General features: G+C 39.2%; 2 protein-coding genes across 2 annotated transcripts in view; one reads left to right on the top strand and one right to left on the bottom strand.

Annotated features, from left to right (window-relative positions):
- Positions 1-11,981, bottom strand: part of C4H16orf87 (chromosome 4 C16orf87 homolog) — a 40,305-nt gene extending 28,324 nt beyond the window's left edge. The window contains exon 1 of the mRNA XM_063334455.1: positions 11,870-11,981. The gene's annotated coding sequence lies outside the window, so the exon portion shown is untranslated. The remainder of the gene's footprint in view (positions 1-11,869) is intronic.
- Positions 1-16,709, top strand: part of GPT2 (glutamic--pyruvic transaminase 2) — a 28,653-nt gene that overhangs the window by 974 nt on the left and 10,970 nt on the right. Inside the window, exons 2-4 of the mRNA XM_063334449.1 lie at positions 10,281-10,370; positions 11,849-11,957; positions 15,626-15,759. Coding sequence (XP_063190519.1) covers positions 10,281-10,370; positions 11,849-11,957; positions 15,626-15,759 — 333 coding nt within the window. The remainder of the gene's footprint in view (positions 1-10,280; positions 10,371-11,848; positions 11,958-15,625; positions 15,760-16,709) is intronic.

The raw sequence follows: 16,709 nt of genomic DNA, 5'->3' as shown, positions 1-16,709 counted from the left end.
GGCAGGGCCGCGGCCGGCGGTGGGGCCGACGTGGCAAGCGGTGGGGCCGGCGGGGACGCTGACACCCCGCGGGGCTGAGACGCCACCCTGCCGAAGCCTCGGGAAAGCGGGCGGCCGGGGGAGGCGGTGCTGCCGGTGCCGGTGCCGTGCTTCGCACCGAGTTAAAAGCTCGTAGAACACGAGCATCTTTCCCCCACTCCCTCCTCCTCCATCCCTGCCGCTGCCCGAAGCCGTGGCCGGACGCGCTCTCCCCGCCCCGGGCCGCCCCCGGCCCCGCTCCGCTGCGGGACACCCCCTCTCTCGCCCCCCCTCCCACGAGAGGCGGGAGAGGCACAAAACAAAGAAACCCGCCCTCCGGCTACTGTTTATCTCGTGTCACTGCTTGCGTAAGGCAAATACAGTATACCCCCATAAAGCAGCGTTTACATTTCTTCAGCCACTTTGACCCTTTGCTGCAATCCCGTGTCCTTTGTGTTATACAAGAGGGTGACTGACCGGCTTTCATCATACTGATAGCGTTTAGAACGGTGATGAGGATGTCGGAGATGCTGCCTCCGCCGGGGCAGGGAAACCGGCGGTGTCCTAAGAGGGGAGACGGACCAGCCCTCCCCGGTCACCACTCCCCAGGCCCACCCAACACTCCTCTGCCTCCGGCCGTTCCAGAGCCGCGCAGACTAACGCCCTCCCAGACGACCACTGACACGGCTTCTCTTTTTTTAATGGCGCAAGTTGAGGTACTTAAGGACAACAAGCCCTCAGAGCATAAACGCCTGGTAACGCTGCCCAAAGTTTTGGGTGGTTAGTGCTTTTAGGGCACTAAACCCTGACACAAGATACTCCTGAGGGTCTGGCCCAAAATGTAACAAATAGAGCATCCAAATCAGTCAGTGCTTACATTGTGATCTTCTTATTTTTCTCTTATTCCTTATCTTAATATTAAGACTTACCATTGAAAAAAACCAAACCCATTGCAATTCAGGTGTGGCTTTTTGCTTGTACTGTTCACATCACATCCTGCCCTGTCAGCATGAGGACTCGCTTATTTTTGAGTAAAGCATCTAGCATAGTTACTTTTCTCTGATTTCAAATATTATTCCCTGCCTTCACTGCTTTAGAAAGTCTTGCCAATATGTTATTACAGGTACTGCAAGGCCAATTTGATTAGTATATGTAAAGCAGTTTGAACAAAACTAGTGCCATAGCAATGCTAGCAAGAAGAGATTGTTTTAATGCTTTAGTCTTCATGTTACTTGCTTCCCCTTGCTTTAGAAGGTAAAGCATGTTTTCAGCTCACTGTATATTATATACATCAATTACTTATGTCTAGCTCAATAATTATTAAAGACAGCTTCTTTTTTAGATTTATACTTTAAAACTTCAGAGTGGTGATGAGGACTTCATTTCAGAACATTTGCTTTGATTTCTGCCTTAAAGTTTGTTTATAAAGGTGTCATTGACTTTATGCAACTAGGTGCTCTAGTGGGTGCATTTTCCAGAGTATAAAATCTTCCAGTATTCTCACTGAGTATGTTTTCAAGTTAACGTCACAGGTCAGGAGATATTACTTGGCAAAACAAATATAATATGATCTTCACTACTCCTCCCAACTCTCCTGCTTACTTCGATTTCCAGCTCAGTCACAGGCAGACAGAATAATCCACGTTTTAAAAAAGCAAGAGCAAGACATTGCCAATCACTTTATTAAAAGATTGTTATGGCAGTTTTGTGTCCGCTTACACAGCATTTTCCATTTAAAAGTTTTTTTTCATGAACTAGTCTCATGGAATATTATCAATGGCTACCAGCATTCATGTGACTATGCTCTTAACATGACTAAAGCAAACAAAAACCTCCCTTGGCAGGGAAGGAGGACAGTATTACCGCAAAAGTTGATCTCTTCTCTGCAGAGAACACTAATCAACTTAAGGAAGCAGCTGAAAGACTTTATTTTCTTCCACACTGCTCAAGTTATTAATTCCTCTTTGCTTTTCTGATAAAATATACTGTTATTCCTCCTATTGTTTAATCAAACTCTGGTACATTATACAGCCTTGAGTAGGTTCCTTATAATTGAAATATAGATTTTCTAAGTGTCTAATTTTTGGTCTAAAATTGATTTCCGTGTGATCACAGGTCAATAGCACTTCTTTGTTTACTTTTAATTAAAAACGGACAGCTACTTTTTTCATCCATCTCAACCTTAGCTCACAGAGTTAGTTCAACCACCGCCAGCAGAATTAACACTGCCTGATAAAGAAAAGAGGCTGAAGCGGTTGTCAGAGAATGGTGATGCCCCACAGCATCTCTAGGTCCGTGATTACCCTTCACTGACAGCAAAAGGGTTGCCCCATAGCAACTCTGCTACACACGATGGGGAAGGAGCTTTGCACAGGCATGAACATGCACACGGACTCCACAGTCTGACATGGAACCACTGACTGGCTGGTGGGAGCAAGAGCAGGCAGAGGTGAAGCAATGATATACCCACTAGTAAATCTGCGTTTGTCCTGTTCTGCCCAGATGCCTTTGGGTCATTTGTTTCTAAACTAAAAGCATCTTAAATGCAGATATTGTCTAATTAGTCTAAACAGAGGCTTTCCCTGTTTAAACTTGGTTCAATTCAGTTAGACTCCATACTTGTGTAACTTATACAGCTTGTCATGTAGACTGCAAAACAGCTACTCGAACCTGTTTGCACAGTGTAAGCTTTCATCTGCTCTGAGTTTTGTTCTGCTGTTTCACATTCTGAATAGCAGTTCCTGTGTTATTCTATCTGCACTCGCTTCTTTTGTATATTAACTGCAAATGATTGCAACAGGAGCACAGTGCACACAGAAATAAGGACTAAAGTGTTACTTGAGAAGTCTCTGACTAGGCAATAGAAGGGATAGTTCTTTAAAAAAGTAAATAAAAATGCGTCATTAATTTCAACTAATGTGCTCAGGATTAAGCCAATGTATGCGAAAAGCAAGAATACTCTATTAAAGCAGAATAAGATTGATTGCTCAGGAGTACAGATGGGTCACGCTGTACTTGGACTTAGTAAGTTTTGTTGACCTGTGACCTGTATTCATCCAGGTGGAAAATCAAGTGTTTGATCTACATCATGTCTTTCCAGCTGGAAATCTTCATGCAAAATCACTTACTTGAATCACTTCTCTGAATATTTTATTTTTGTTTTATAATTTTGAAATGGCATCATGCTTCAAAAGCAAAAACCTGATTTCTCTTCCCCTTTGCTAATGGTAATGATGAGCTGATTCTGGCTTACTAAGGTGATACAGGGAGAAAGAACTGCTTTCAGCCATTTTCCTTGGTGTTTCTGGAAACTTTTTACAGCAAGCTAGAGCACAGGCATAGTTTAATAAATTATTACATTCTCAATAGAATTCAAACAAATAAGATCTTTTTCTATCCCCTTTTTTTTAGACTTGCTAACAGATGGCCACCGTATCAAGTGTTGACTTTAATTACATTTCAGACTAGAATTTTTAGCCTGAACATGAATTCAATGCAAGAATAATGTAATCTCTGGACAGGGCCCTTCCCTTTACTTAATCAGTACTAACAAGCTAGTTTTATTTTACAAAGGCAGCACACATACCTGATTAGTTACTTTGCATTCATGCCAATTTTAACTGACCGTGTTATGGAAAGTCCCTTCAAACCTGTTACTCTGACATCTCTCTCCACTTACGCTCTCCTTTTTTCTCCATTTCCTGCTTAGGAACATTTATATAATGTCAAGTTCTATGCCAGGTAAAGTTGGCTTACACATACTTGCAAAGCACTTGCATATTAAACAGCATTTTAGGATCCACAAGTCAGCGCATGTAAGATTGGAAACTGCCTGGCGTAGTGTAAGTCACACGATGTTTGGTTCCTGTTCAAAACTCCCAAGCTACTAAAACAGAACTGTAGGGCAGAAAGGGGTAGAGGGATGGTATGCAGAGATACGTTGTTAGCATGTAGAAAGTTCCTTCAGGTCAGTGTAGGTGGTCAGCATATCCCACCACTGGGTCTGGAATTACATGCCTTCAATGGCAATACGCAGTCTCTACACATTGAAGCCCTTTTTTTCTGAAGAGCCACTGACTTACTTTTACAGTAAAAGGGTTGTACGCTCATCTCCTGTGCCCACGTTTTTAATTTGCATAACTATTGCAAATAGGTTCCTGTTGCATGTTTATTCTTCAAGTCACTGGTTCACTCCCTACATTTCTGTTTAGATAATAAAACTACACAGATCCCTTTTACTTATGTAGCTATAACCTCAGGCAGCTTCTGCTAAAGTATTTTGGTTAAAAGACTGTAGAGCTTTTATTTATTATTTTTTTTACTAATTCTCCAGGCTTTTAAATTGAATAGAAAGAATTCTCATTTAGAATCCAGACTTAACTGTAAATGTGAGTTGACTGTGTCCCTGGCAGTTGTGGAAAGATAAAACACAGTTTAGACAATGACATGCAGAAATATAATTTGACATGCCAAGAAAAAGATACAAGATTGACTGGTACACCCAGTAATGAAAGATGTTAAGCTTAAATTGCCATCCTATAATTTTCTGCTTTGAATACGTGACTGTGTGCACACTAAGAAACTATCTTCCAGGCAAGAGCATTTGACCTCATTAAGACAGAACTGCTGTTCCTCAGTTGCCTGTACATGTTGCGTACAGAAGCGAATCTGTAGTAAAAGCCATGTGTTTTAACAGGGCAAAAACTACTGCAGATGAAGACGAAAGAAAATCAGTTTTAAGAGTACGATCACCAAAATCATATGTTCAGAAGCACACAGTCCACAAGATTCAGTTATTTGATCTTTTCTGGTTGAACACAGTAGCAAAATCTATTCCAAAACAGCCCTTTTCCAACAGGTCTTCAAGTTGAGAGGTTTTTAATGTTTAATCTCCTTCTAAGGAATGTTATTTTAATTCTGTCATTTACAGAGAAAACGTAGGCCTTTATTCATATAGGCAAAATTTCTGAAAGCAAATGCACTTTGAACAATGTATAAGGCAAAAGTAACTTGAGGACAACTCCTGTTCTGTAATCCGTGAATCACAGCTGCCAATTAATGGTCAGCCCCATGGATTTTCTCATCTAATATTAGGGGCATGCAAGTCATCACTGCCGTTTCAAGTCAAAATCCAGAATTTGCCTTCTCCTTCCTTCCAACAACAGTTCATGTCAGCTTGAATTACACATGCGTAACACAAACCCAAAGCCTTACTCTGTGGTAAGCAGGTCAGGTTTATTTTTCTGCTGTGAGCTGTTTTAATAAAAAGATTGGAATGCTAATTCAGGCCTTCAAGTCCTTGTTAGTTAAGGGCCTCTGGATGGTGCTTTCTTGGCCCTTTGAGGGAGGGGAAAGAAAAAGCAAGCAAGCAACTTGGCTACTACAGCATAGATCTCCACTATGTTGAAATGCTTGGTTTTGCCAGCTGTCTTATTATACAGCTTGTTTGTGCAAGTCACAGCAAAAACAGACTCAACTTGTGCTAAGGAAATAGCACAATGTTTCATAGTGTGATGTTACTGCCTGATAACCATCAAGAGGAGGCACAAAGCAATGGCAATGAACATGAAACAATGAGGAGCAGCCAAGAGTGGGCAAACTCTGATTCAGAAATAGCTGAAATACCACGTTGCTCTTCTGGGATTAAAAGCACCTCACGTTTTCATGGCCTCTTCAAAGGAACCCTTTTCAATTCTCTCTATTACCAAATCCAAATCACACAAACCTCTCCACAGACTGAGGGTTTTCCTCTGAAATTTGCTGAAGACTTTAGCAAAGACAGCTTTTGGTCAGTCTGCACCCTTCTTTACTCTTCCCAGTCACAGAGTTATTTTGCAATTTGCCAGCATTCGTAGATGGCACCATCATAATGGGAACCTCCAGACACACTAAAACTCCTAAGAGACAAACCAGCTCCTGGCAGTGCATTGCCTTCATGTTAGTTCTTTGTGATTGTGTATGTTCTGGCATCATATTGTTTCTTTGATCAAATAATTCTCCCAACACTTCTTGCATGGTGGCTCTCTCCTTGAGAGACAGCTCATCATTTCATACTGCAGTCCTTACCTGCTGGGTTTCTTCAGGCCATGGGGATGTCTAGGGGAGGAGGAACCTTCTCCAAACCTGGCTAACTACGTAAAGATTTGTATTGACTCTGCACCAATGAATTCTGGTCACATACAAAAGTCCCTTCTCCCAACTTTGTGTGACTTAGAACACTGATACAGTTGTTAGAATAATCCTGTCTGACCTGTTTCAGGTTTCAGAGGCTTTTCATCTGGTCTCTTAAAAGACTGCATATCCTCTGAGAAGAGAGTGACAGAAGTAACTGCTAAAGGAGATAATTTCCAAAGAGCTTATTCCAAATCTGGGAAGATTCCTTTATTCCATTAAAATCCTTTCATTACCAAGAAGACAGCAATTGGAAAAAAAATGAACACATTTTTATATTTTCTGCTTTACATCAGAATTTGAAAGTGCGAGATGGCTATTTCAGCTTTAAAAATGGCTACTGCAATTAGTCCCTTTGCTAACAATTTCAAAAGAATGGCAGAAGATTGGCTTTGTTCCCAAGAAGAAGATGAATCATGTTGTTAGGACAGTGTGAGTTGCCACCAAAGGCAGAATGCTGTGGCAGTGGTTGTATTGTAGGGCTGGGGCTTGGTTTTCCTCCTTGATGTGGTTCATACCCGCTTCAGCACACAATTATCAGTCTGGTACTTACTGCTCCCGAGTTTGTTATTAGAGCTCCTGTTCTGCAAGCTTTACTTTTCCAAATCTCTGCCTGCTGGCAGAGGCCAGTTACAATCCAGTCAGACTGCCTCTGGAACACACCTTGAAACCCTGCCTCTACTGAGAGAGAGAATACGAGAGTGAGAGCAAGGGGCAGAGAGAATGAGAGACAGGGAGAAAGATATAGAGAGAATATGAGAAAGAGAGAATAGGCGTGGAGCTCTCTATCACTAGAAGAAAGCAAAACAATTCAAATGGCCTAGTTTCTGTCCCCCCCTGTATGTTCCTTGGCTTACCAGGGACTTAAATTGTCTCAGCACAGTCATGTTGCTGACATGGTCAAAGACTGCTTAGCCTTCTGCAGTGAAATAAATCTTGCCCTAACAAACTATGTCCTGTTGCAGCACTTTTCCTTGTGTTCTACAACCTGATGTTGCCAATATCACATTTACACTTCCTCCTTTCATACAGATCTTTTAATAGACCTTCCAAAAAGTATTTTACATTAATCTTCCCTGGGAAGGGCCATCACCATCAGAGTAACCTTGACACAAGTAAGCGGTGACTAATGCCACTCTGTCTTAAGGATTTAAATAGAATTCCACCTGGAGCTCATCTGTAGAGTCATAGGCATTGTCTAGACTTCCCTTGATGCCAGCTTCTGATATTCTTGCTTTGAAACTTTGACTCATTAGTATTCACACTTGTTCTTGCCTGCTACTGTTTCACGTTCATTCTTTCTTAAGTGGTAAGATGGGACCTTTTGTTCTGGAGGAATCAAACTAAATCTGAACAACTTCTGATATTCCTTCTACCTATAGAAAGGCTGGAAATCAAGTAATAGAAAAAGAGGAGAAAAAACCTAAGTAGTCATAACAATTTTCTTCTAGGTTTCACTAGGAGGGGATATAGTGAATCTTGTGAAGACAGTGCTAAACAATTGCAGACATTAACTCATTGTCAGGGAAGGCAAAGGCCCCAGCATCTCTCTTTTGAAAGACAAAAAGGGCAACAGCTCTTGTAGCTGAGACCAAGAAATAAAAGTTAGTCAAGAGGACCACAGGCCTTTTAGCAGATATGGGGAACAGCATGTACAACACAGAAAAACTTAATTGTTCCATCTCTACAGGGATTTTACAGTAAGGTAACCGTCATGTATGTTTTGCTACTTTCTCCAGGTCAATCATTGTAGTAGCAAAGGTAGCGTGGGATTTATTGGAATAGGTGATGATTATATACTTGCAGTTAGTTGATACCCAAAGGCTGTGATGGCATAAAAACTTGAGTTTGGCAGTAGCAGAGATCTGGATGGTATCAATGCTAATAAACTATGATATTATTTACAATAAAACTGACACAGACACCAAAAAGATCTGTTGTTACCTTTGTTGTAAAGGCCGTACCACTACAGAAACTCCAAAGGTACATTATGAAATGCAGGGTACCTTTCAGCTTTTCACTAACCAAAGCAGCAGCTATTTTTTATTGCAGATCACAATAGTATTTGTGTGCAAAAGCCATCTAATTTGTCTAATATAAATGTATTTATGTTTTTAGGGGGTTTGTTTGTTGTGTTTTTAATCTGGTAAACCAGGGTATTTCTGTTTCATCTTATTACTGAGAACTGCTATGTTTTTTTAGACTGCCTAACTTAAGGCATCCTTTATTCTTTAACAGATTTGTATTACTGTGCAAATCTAGTGAGACTGATTCAGTCTGCTGTAAGAAGGACCAAATGCAATCAAAATCTGGGGGAATTTTTCTTAATTTCATGCAAACTGAATCTGTTCTCCTTCTACATGTATCTTTCTTTTCCTGCTTATTTGTAAATCAGAATGAAACCATGTTGTGTTATCAGTGGATGCGGGATAGTTTGAAAAGAACCTATTTCTAGCTGTTTGCACTTCTCATAAATTGCTAAACTTCAGCCTCAGATATCTGTAATCTTTATCTGGCGTCCCTATTCCTAAACCTTTATTTAACGTTGAAATACAACTCTTATTTAGACAATCAGGCAGATCAGGAAACATTAAAGCAAATAACTTGATGGAGTCAGTATGTCACTTTCAATTATTCTAAGTGAATTATTTTTCAATTCCTGCTAAATTTAAGGCCACATAAAATTGACCCTTTTGAGTCAGGATCACGTAAGTCCAATTCCCATGTTTTAATGCCATTTCTAACTACGTACTTAATTTCAAAAAGAAAAACCTAAATGCTATCAGTTATATGATGGACTGGATCTGTTGTGGGGATTTGAATCACACTATCACATAACCTCTCAGCCACATTATGCAGCTGTAAACCTCTAAATCTTGGCATGCCTCGGAATTTGTATCCCTGGAGACTACTGATATTTTGGTCATTGTTATCTTTGCATATCTGGGTTCTGGTCTGTTATTGAAGTCCACACATAATCCATGTCAGAAAGGCAAAAATTAGTTACGGATTTCCAGCCATATATTCTATATCCAAAGCCAACAGCTTGCTGTAAATACATGGGCCAGGAAAAGGCTTTGTGAGTTCAGTCCACAGCCAGAGGAGGTTGTTGTATGTAATTTTGCACAGAAAACTAATCGGTCTAATTTTGCAATTCATTAGTCCACATGAAAATTCCGTCACCATTAGAAGGCCTTCCTACTATCTCTCATACTTAAATATACATTAGAAAAGATATAAATTTGTTCTTGGCTACCTTGTTTATTCTTCGTGTAATGCTGATCTTTACTTTCAGTTAATCTTTTTTATTTAAATCCATGGTGTTTTTTTCCTACCAGTCAGTTCCTTGCCTTTTTTCCCATATTTTATTTTGCTTTTTAAAGCACTGTGATTGCTAATCAACATTCATCAACTGTTTTCCCCCTGTTCTCATGATGTATTCAGTTCCTTACAGGAAAAATGGCTGTCTGTTCAGATTTCAGAGATTAGGAAGCTTTTAAATATTCATGGTGATTATTTAGCACTTCTGCTGTTTATCACATAGAGCCTCACTATGATATACTTTGTAAAACATCTGTATATGGAAAAGTGGGGTCACCACACAAGTAATATTCAATCTAAATAGAAAATAAATAAGCAAGCAGTAGCTTTACTCTTTTTATTCTAAAAAGTACTATAGGTCTTAAGGTTTCTTTTGTTGGTGGATTTCTCAAATTGTCCTCAAATCTTTTTAGCTTCTTGACTATTCCATCCCTCCCTTAGGTGTATCAAACAAGTTGCTCTAATATTGACAATTCAAAATGCCTCTTTTTCATCCCTTCTACTTCAGTGTGTAGTTTCTTACTTGTAGCTATCACAAAAAAATCACCAGCCTATCATTTAAAAATGTGTCACAGTCAGCATAATTTCTATAAAGCATTTAAGATTTACTGGCAGTATTGTACAAGAAATGCATTAATATTTACATTAAACACTGTGTCTGCTCTGAGATCAAGCACTATTTAGTTAGCCATATGACAGATACCAAAAAAGAGGAATTCCTTATCATCTACTTCAGCCCTAACAATACATTATAAACTATCTGTTTTTAGGGAATCAAAAAACCTTTCACTGAAGTAATTAAAGCCAACATTGGAGATGCACATGCAATGGGACAGAGGCCAATCACCTTCCTCCGTCAGGTAAGAATGTTATTCTTGATTTTTTATTAGATTACCAAGAATCCCTTAAAATCTGTCTGATGTGTGTATTAGTATAAATTATTCCCTAGATGCACTTGGATTTAAAATAGTTCTGTTGTAAAGAATTACAAATTTTGATTTCTGAGACAAAGTCCTATACCTTGCTTGCTGAGTGTCCTCTTTCAACAGTAATTTTTCTTACTTTCAGATCATTCCCCATCTCCCGCCACTTCTCCTATGTTATTAGTCAGCACATTCATTATCAATAATGCACTTCAAAAAAGAAAGTGGTTGTCCTCAAAATAAAAAGCAAATGCCTCTCTTCATCTGACAGTATATTTTAAGATTTGTATGCAGTGGGGTACAGCTAGTTGTACCATTGCTGACTTTGCACATTATACCTCTGGGCAAGCTAATCGGTAGGTTAACTTTTAGGAAAGACTACAACAGAATCCACATTTGTATATTATTCCTGAAATACAAGCAAGGTTTAAAACTACTACTACGCTATTTACTGAGCATCCCGTACACACATGTAAAATCATCAGTCTACAATAATGTAAATTCAGAGAGTTCCAGGACAAACTGAAGCCGTATCAAACTGGGCGTCCACGTGATGAGATTATCAAATTGAGCTATACAGCAAACTGTCAGCAAACTAGGAAGACCAGAGATTCTTACAAATCATTCAGATCCAATGTTATTAAAGAAAATACTGGGTAAATGGGAAATCCTTTCTCCCCATGACTGTGTGCACACGTGGATTAATTCTTTAGTCATTGTCCCACAAGACAACAACAGCCTATCCATATTACACCATGTATGCATAAAAATGAGAGAGAGACTGGAAAAAATTAAGCTGATCTCAAGCAAGACCTCTAGATTGTGTGTGTCTTACATTCCTTCATAAACTTAATTCTGCTAGGTCATGTTTCTACTTTTACTATGTTCCATATCACCACTTCTTTTTTAATCAAATAATTCCCACAAATTCACATTAGTAATAACTATAAGTTATTTTTGGGAAGGATTATTAGAACATGTATCTGGGACCTCAAAATTTGATCATATTTCTCAATTCTGTTCCGTATTTAAGCTCTCGATTTCTTGTCAATAAAGTGGGCTAGTAATACACAGAGTGGAGGATAGAGCTGTTTAGAGATAACATATGAATAATTAACTGTGTTTTACTGTGTTTGCACTATGCATAGCTCACTTGGACTCCAATCTTCTGTCTGTAACACAAATAGTTAATAATTCTATAACTGTTTTTATCAGCAGAACTTGGAACCTGGTAAGATTTCCTCACTTCTGTAAGCGTTACCCTTAGAAAAACAACTGCAAACCCTTCATCAATAACCTTTGTTTTAAATTAGCTAGTATTTGTGATCTTCATTTCCAAGCAAAGTTAACAGTGATATTTCCAACTTAAAATAACCATTGAGAAGTGGTCAATTTACATTTTCTTGGCACTCTAGGTAGTGGCACTGTGTACATACCCAAACCTGCTGGACAGCCCAAGTTTTCCAGAAGATGCCAAAAAGCGAGCCAGGCGGATCTTGCAGGGTTGTGGAGGGAACAGCTTAGGTAAGCGTCTGATTCAGTTGCTCCTGTTGGTATTAGAATCAACAAAGGTAGTTTCAGTATCTGCAGTGCTGAAATTTCTTAATCGTGTTTTATATGATTACAAGTCAAATGGGAGATGGCCTAGGGCAAAATGACAGGGGGAGAGTTCATGGTGTGGCCTACTGAGCAGCAGTGACTAATACTGCAAATTTTTGATGAGACTTGTCACAGAAGAGGAAGATGAGGATTATACAGTTATGGAGCCTTCACCGCAATAACATTGAGGCATAACCCCAAACAGAATGCTGAACTTTTTTTGTAAGAAAAGTAGGAGGCAGAGATTACTAGTGAAGCTTTGTTACTGTTCTTATGACATCTGTTAATCCTGGGCTCTGACTGTTTACAAACTGGGCTGTTTACAATTTTATCATCTCTAGATGTTTCTCTGCCAAGGAGTCTACTGTCCCTATAACGATGGTATCAATAAACAATGTATGTCCATCTCAGCTGATCCAGTTCACAGTCCTGTATCTTAATCTTGAACCATCAGTTTAAGTATGTTTGTGAGGATATGAACTAGTGTATCAGAAACTCAGGTACCAAGGCGATAAACGCTCTGCAAAGGGAAAGCTACACAGCTGAAAGGTCGTAGGTTTTACTTAGCCGAGATAGTTTTAACTGAAGATATCAAAGCCTTATTTCTACAAGGTAAAATAACCCTTGAAAGAATTAAAGAACTCTGTTCTTCAACCACTGTTCCTGCAAGAGTATACGTATAATATACACATAAATAAGTACAAACTTTGCATATTCAGTAGAGAGAAAATGGAAGAGACAAATTCATTATCATCTAGCAACTGTACTGCCTACTAGTACCTGGGAAATGCCACTAGAATTTCCACTCTGCAGATAGTATTACAGCTGCTGGGTAGGGCAAAGAACCTGGCACACTTAATTACCTTCTTTCAGGCAGGCTAACAGTGACATTGCGGAGTATCTATTAGAGTAATTGGCATATTTCTTAATCTTTTTGATTGCAGTACCTATTTCCACTGGCATATATTGAGAGTAGGTGCCGTGAAACTTCATAAAATAAACAAAACCTAAACAGTGGTTACGTTAGCAGTATTTCAGCCTTGGAATAATCCTAACAACACAGCCTAATACAGAATGTATTTTATCTTCACCTTTTTTGCATTGGTTTTGTTTCTGTATGTAGAACACTACATGAATCCCATTCCTGGCTTACTTTGGAACAGTTAATCCACATAGTACTAGTTTTCATGTAAGAGTTACTGGGGACACACTTGAATTTTGCCTCAATCTTTCTTTGCAGTGATTTTCAAATTCAGGGACATGGTAAGAGTTCTCATAATGCTGAGTCTTGGCCTCATGCTGGAATGAAATTAAAGGAATTCAGCCTTGCGTGATATTTCAGAAGTATGTTGACTCTGTACGAAATCCTCTTTTCGTCAGAAGATCACATATTTCAAGTAATTTTCGTTAGCTCAGTAGATGCTGAGGAAATAGGCCTGGAACAGTTGCAATATTCAAATAAGATGATCAATCTGAAGACACCCTTTTCATTTCAGTGGATAAACTGAAGTTCTGTAAGTGACTGGAGTCTAAATGATTTTTTCCCGATATGATACGTACCAAGAACAACTGTCCCTCTAAATTCCTGAAAACTAAAACCCCTGTAGACCTTAGCGATCTGCTGTATTGGTTTACACTGTCTCTCCACCCTCCCTGTCTCCATTATCATCTATCAGCCCCTTCTCTTGGCCTCAGTTGCTCATCAGCCTTTCTCTGGCAGTCCACAAACAGGCAGTGTGAGGCAAGTGGATGTGCAGCTGGGTGGAAGTTACTCCCATCACTTTGTTGGTAGTCTGACAACTTACTGCCGTTCTCTTCATGGCCGAGAAGGAGAAACTGGCTTTCTTGGGAAAAAGCAAAGGTCAAAACCTGATCCCTCAAGGTAGCTTCAAGTGCTGTGTTGTGTTATAATAAAACCTTATTTTCAAAAAAATTGTCAATCCAGCACAGAAGTGGCTTCACTACATATGGTCAAGCTATCTGAAGCATTGTACTCTCATCTATACCAGCCTATTTAAATGTATTAATTGCAAAGTTAATATGAATGTCTTGACCTCTGGATATGAACTAGTATAACCTCACTTCCAATGAATGTTCATTTGGAAAACCTTACTTATAGTATTGAGTCTTGCTACTCCCAGACCATGCATGAAGGCTCAGATATATCCTCAACTTCTGTTGTGTTCAAATACTCTGGGATTCCTTTGACATCACTTCCTTTGCCTGTGGGATAACTGTCATATCTTCCCAGGCAGCTGAGAAATTTACCCCTCTCCTATATATAAAAATATCTAATATATGCACATGCAGCTTTTTGGGTTGGGTTTGTTTATTTGCATCCCACAGTGCAAACAGGTGAGTTCTAGTCAAAGCTATCAATTGAGTACAATTAAGTGTAGAAGACATGAAAATTGAATTCATGTCTTCTGTATATCCTCACTGAGTCATGGGACTCAGCCCTCAATGGAGCACAAGACAGAATGACAGCTTAGGTTTTTTCTCCTGCTGTGGTCCCACTGTCCTCCTCCCTGTGGTCAAAGACCCATGTATAGACCCAATATAACTTTTAGTCCTGTAAAAGTAAACATTTAGGACATCAGGGAACTTTGTGCCCTGAATTACCATTTTGTTCCATGCAATTGTACAGTACTTGCCAAGGTTCTTTGTCTTTATAAATTATTCTTTCACAGAAGTATTATCAGGGAGAATACTAGTATATAACTGAGTGATAAAAGTTAAGTCAGGCACAATTATTCCGCTCCACCCAACAAGCAAAGAAGATTGTGCAGCTTCATGACAATGTTCTAAATTAGATATATGCTTGTCACTTCACTGTCCATCAGTCTTAGGCTTCGTAGCTTGAATCCATTCCTCACCTTGGCTTAAGCTTATTTTCACTCTTTATTTGTTGCACATGCTCAGCAATAATACACATAGGCATCTAACATCTTATTTTATTTATTAATTGTGCTTTGTAAACTGCACGAGGCTTATAGATTGGGGGGATCCTAGATGTTTCTGCTACAATAACTGAAAATGGTTGTGGGAGATGTTGTGGAGGGAGAGAGAAGCAGTTTAGCACTTTTTGGGTTTCAGACTGTGGGAGAAAATGGTATTACATTATTTTCATATTGCAGATAGAAATCTTATTTTCTGTCACGGATTTAAAGAAGTTATTTTCCTTTCTATTGCACATGCTACCTCTGTTCTTTGTTCCCGTTACTTAAATGGGTGTTGGCTGATATTGTAAAGAGGTTTTTCAACATAAAGAAAGCAACTGGGAGATAGTCAAAATGGGACTGCTGTCTCAGTTTGCAAAGTAGGCTTTAAATCCTACTTTTCACCAATCCAGTATATTATTTTTGTATTTTAGTGATACTTACTGTATTTGTCTAATTCCAAATGACTTTTTTTTTGCTTTATGAAAAAACCAACTCCGTTTCCTACTCCTTGAAAAAAAACAACCCAATCCTGGGGATCCAAAGCCCTCATATATACAAGCTTCTTCGTACAATACTCAGGAGTTCTGCTAGCAAACAGAAAATCTGATGTTCATCGTACCCAATTCTCATCTCATTCTCTGTTTTTCACAGGATCTTACAGTGCCAGTCAAGGTATAAATTGCATCCGTGAAGATGTTGCTTCATATATTGAAAGAAGAGATGGAGGGGTTCCTGCAGATCCAGATAACATATATCTTACCACTGGGGCAAGTGATGGTATTGCTGTAAGTGTTAAAATTAAACCTGTCCCTTCTTGATATAAACTACAATTTATCAGTTACCTTTGGAAATACAGATCTTTGTTGAACATCTGGACTCACAAACTCCTGTGAGTTTGATCTGGTACTGAAGTGACATTAAGTGGATATCCAATAAACCCAACTGAGTGGATGTAAGATGCCATCCAAGAAACAGGCACATGAAGATGAAGTCTCTTAATATAGGTTAACTTGTACCTTTTGTAAAGGTAGTATAAACTACATGGGTGCCTAAATATAAATTTAGGAGATTCAGACCATTCAGACTATGGTGTCCTCAGTGGTTCAGATACATAAGCACTGAAGATCAGAGGGTGTGAATCAATGGCAGAGAGAAGAGGGAATGACCTCGGAGGTGAGAAGTCTCAGCAGCTCTTCTTCCTAGTAAACTCTCTGCTAGTGTAGCTTAATGCCAGTGAAAATCCCAAAGATCTATTTCAGTAACCAGCTTGTTTGGGAAAAACTTCAAGTTTTGGCTTCAACCGAGGTTCAAAGATAGTCCTTAGTTAAGACAGGAATAACGATCTATTAGATTTTTCCTTTAAACAGACACATTTACTGATATTAAACAACTAGCAGTTCTTTGCTTTTATTAAGGCAGCCTTTTATAGCTCGTTCGTAAAAGGTTTTTTTTTAAATGACATCTAGTGGCAGAGTTCAGAATGACAACGTTCTGACATGAACAGTTCTCCAGATGTCTTCAGTGAATTGGCTTTCCAGAGTTTAGGATGCCAAGTGTTACACTGGCAGCTTGTCAGGAATGGCAGCGTAGCATATCAAATCTGTACCATGCTTATTTGATTTCACCAATGATGAAAAGTCAGCAGTACAATGAGTCTCATTATTTGGCGCTTCCAAGGATAAAACAACTATTCTTTCACAAGTTGGGGGAGAGTGTTAAAGAGTTTTTAAATCAG

Source organism: Chroicocephalus ridibundus, chromosome 4 (assembly GCF_963924245.1).
Source record: "Chroicocephalus ridibundus chromosome 4, bChrRid1.1, whole genome shotgun sequence".
In the NCBI taxonomy this organism is placed as follows: Eukaryota; Metazoa; Chordata; class Aves; order Charadriiformes; family Laridae; genus Chroicocephalus; species Chroicocephalus ridibundus.
The sequence above is the reverse complement of the archived record's forward strand: the minus strand, read 5'-3'. Positions and strand labels throughout refer to the sequence as shown.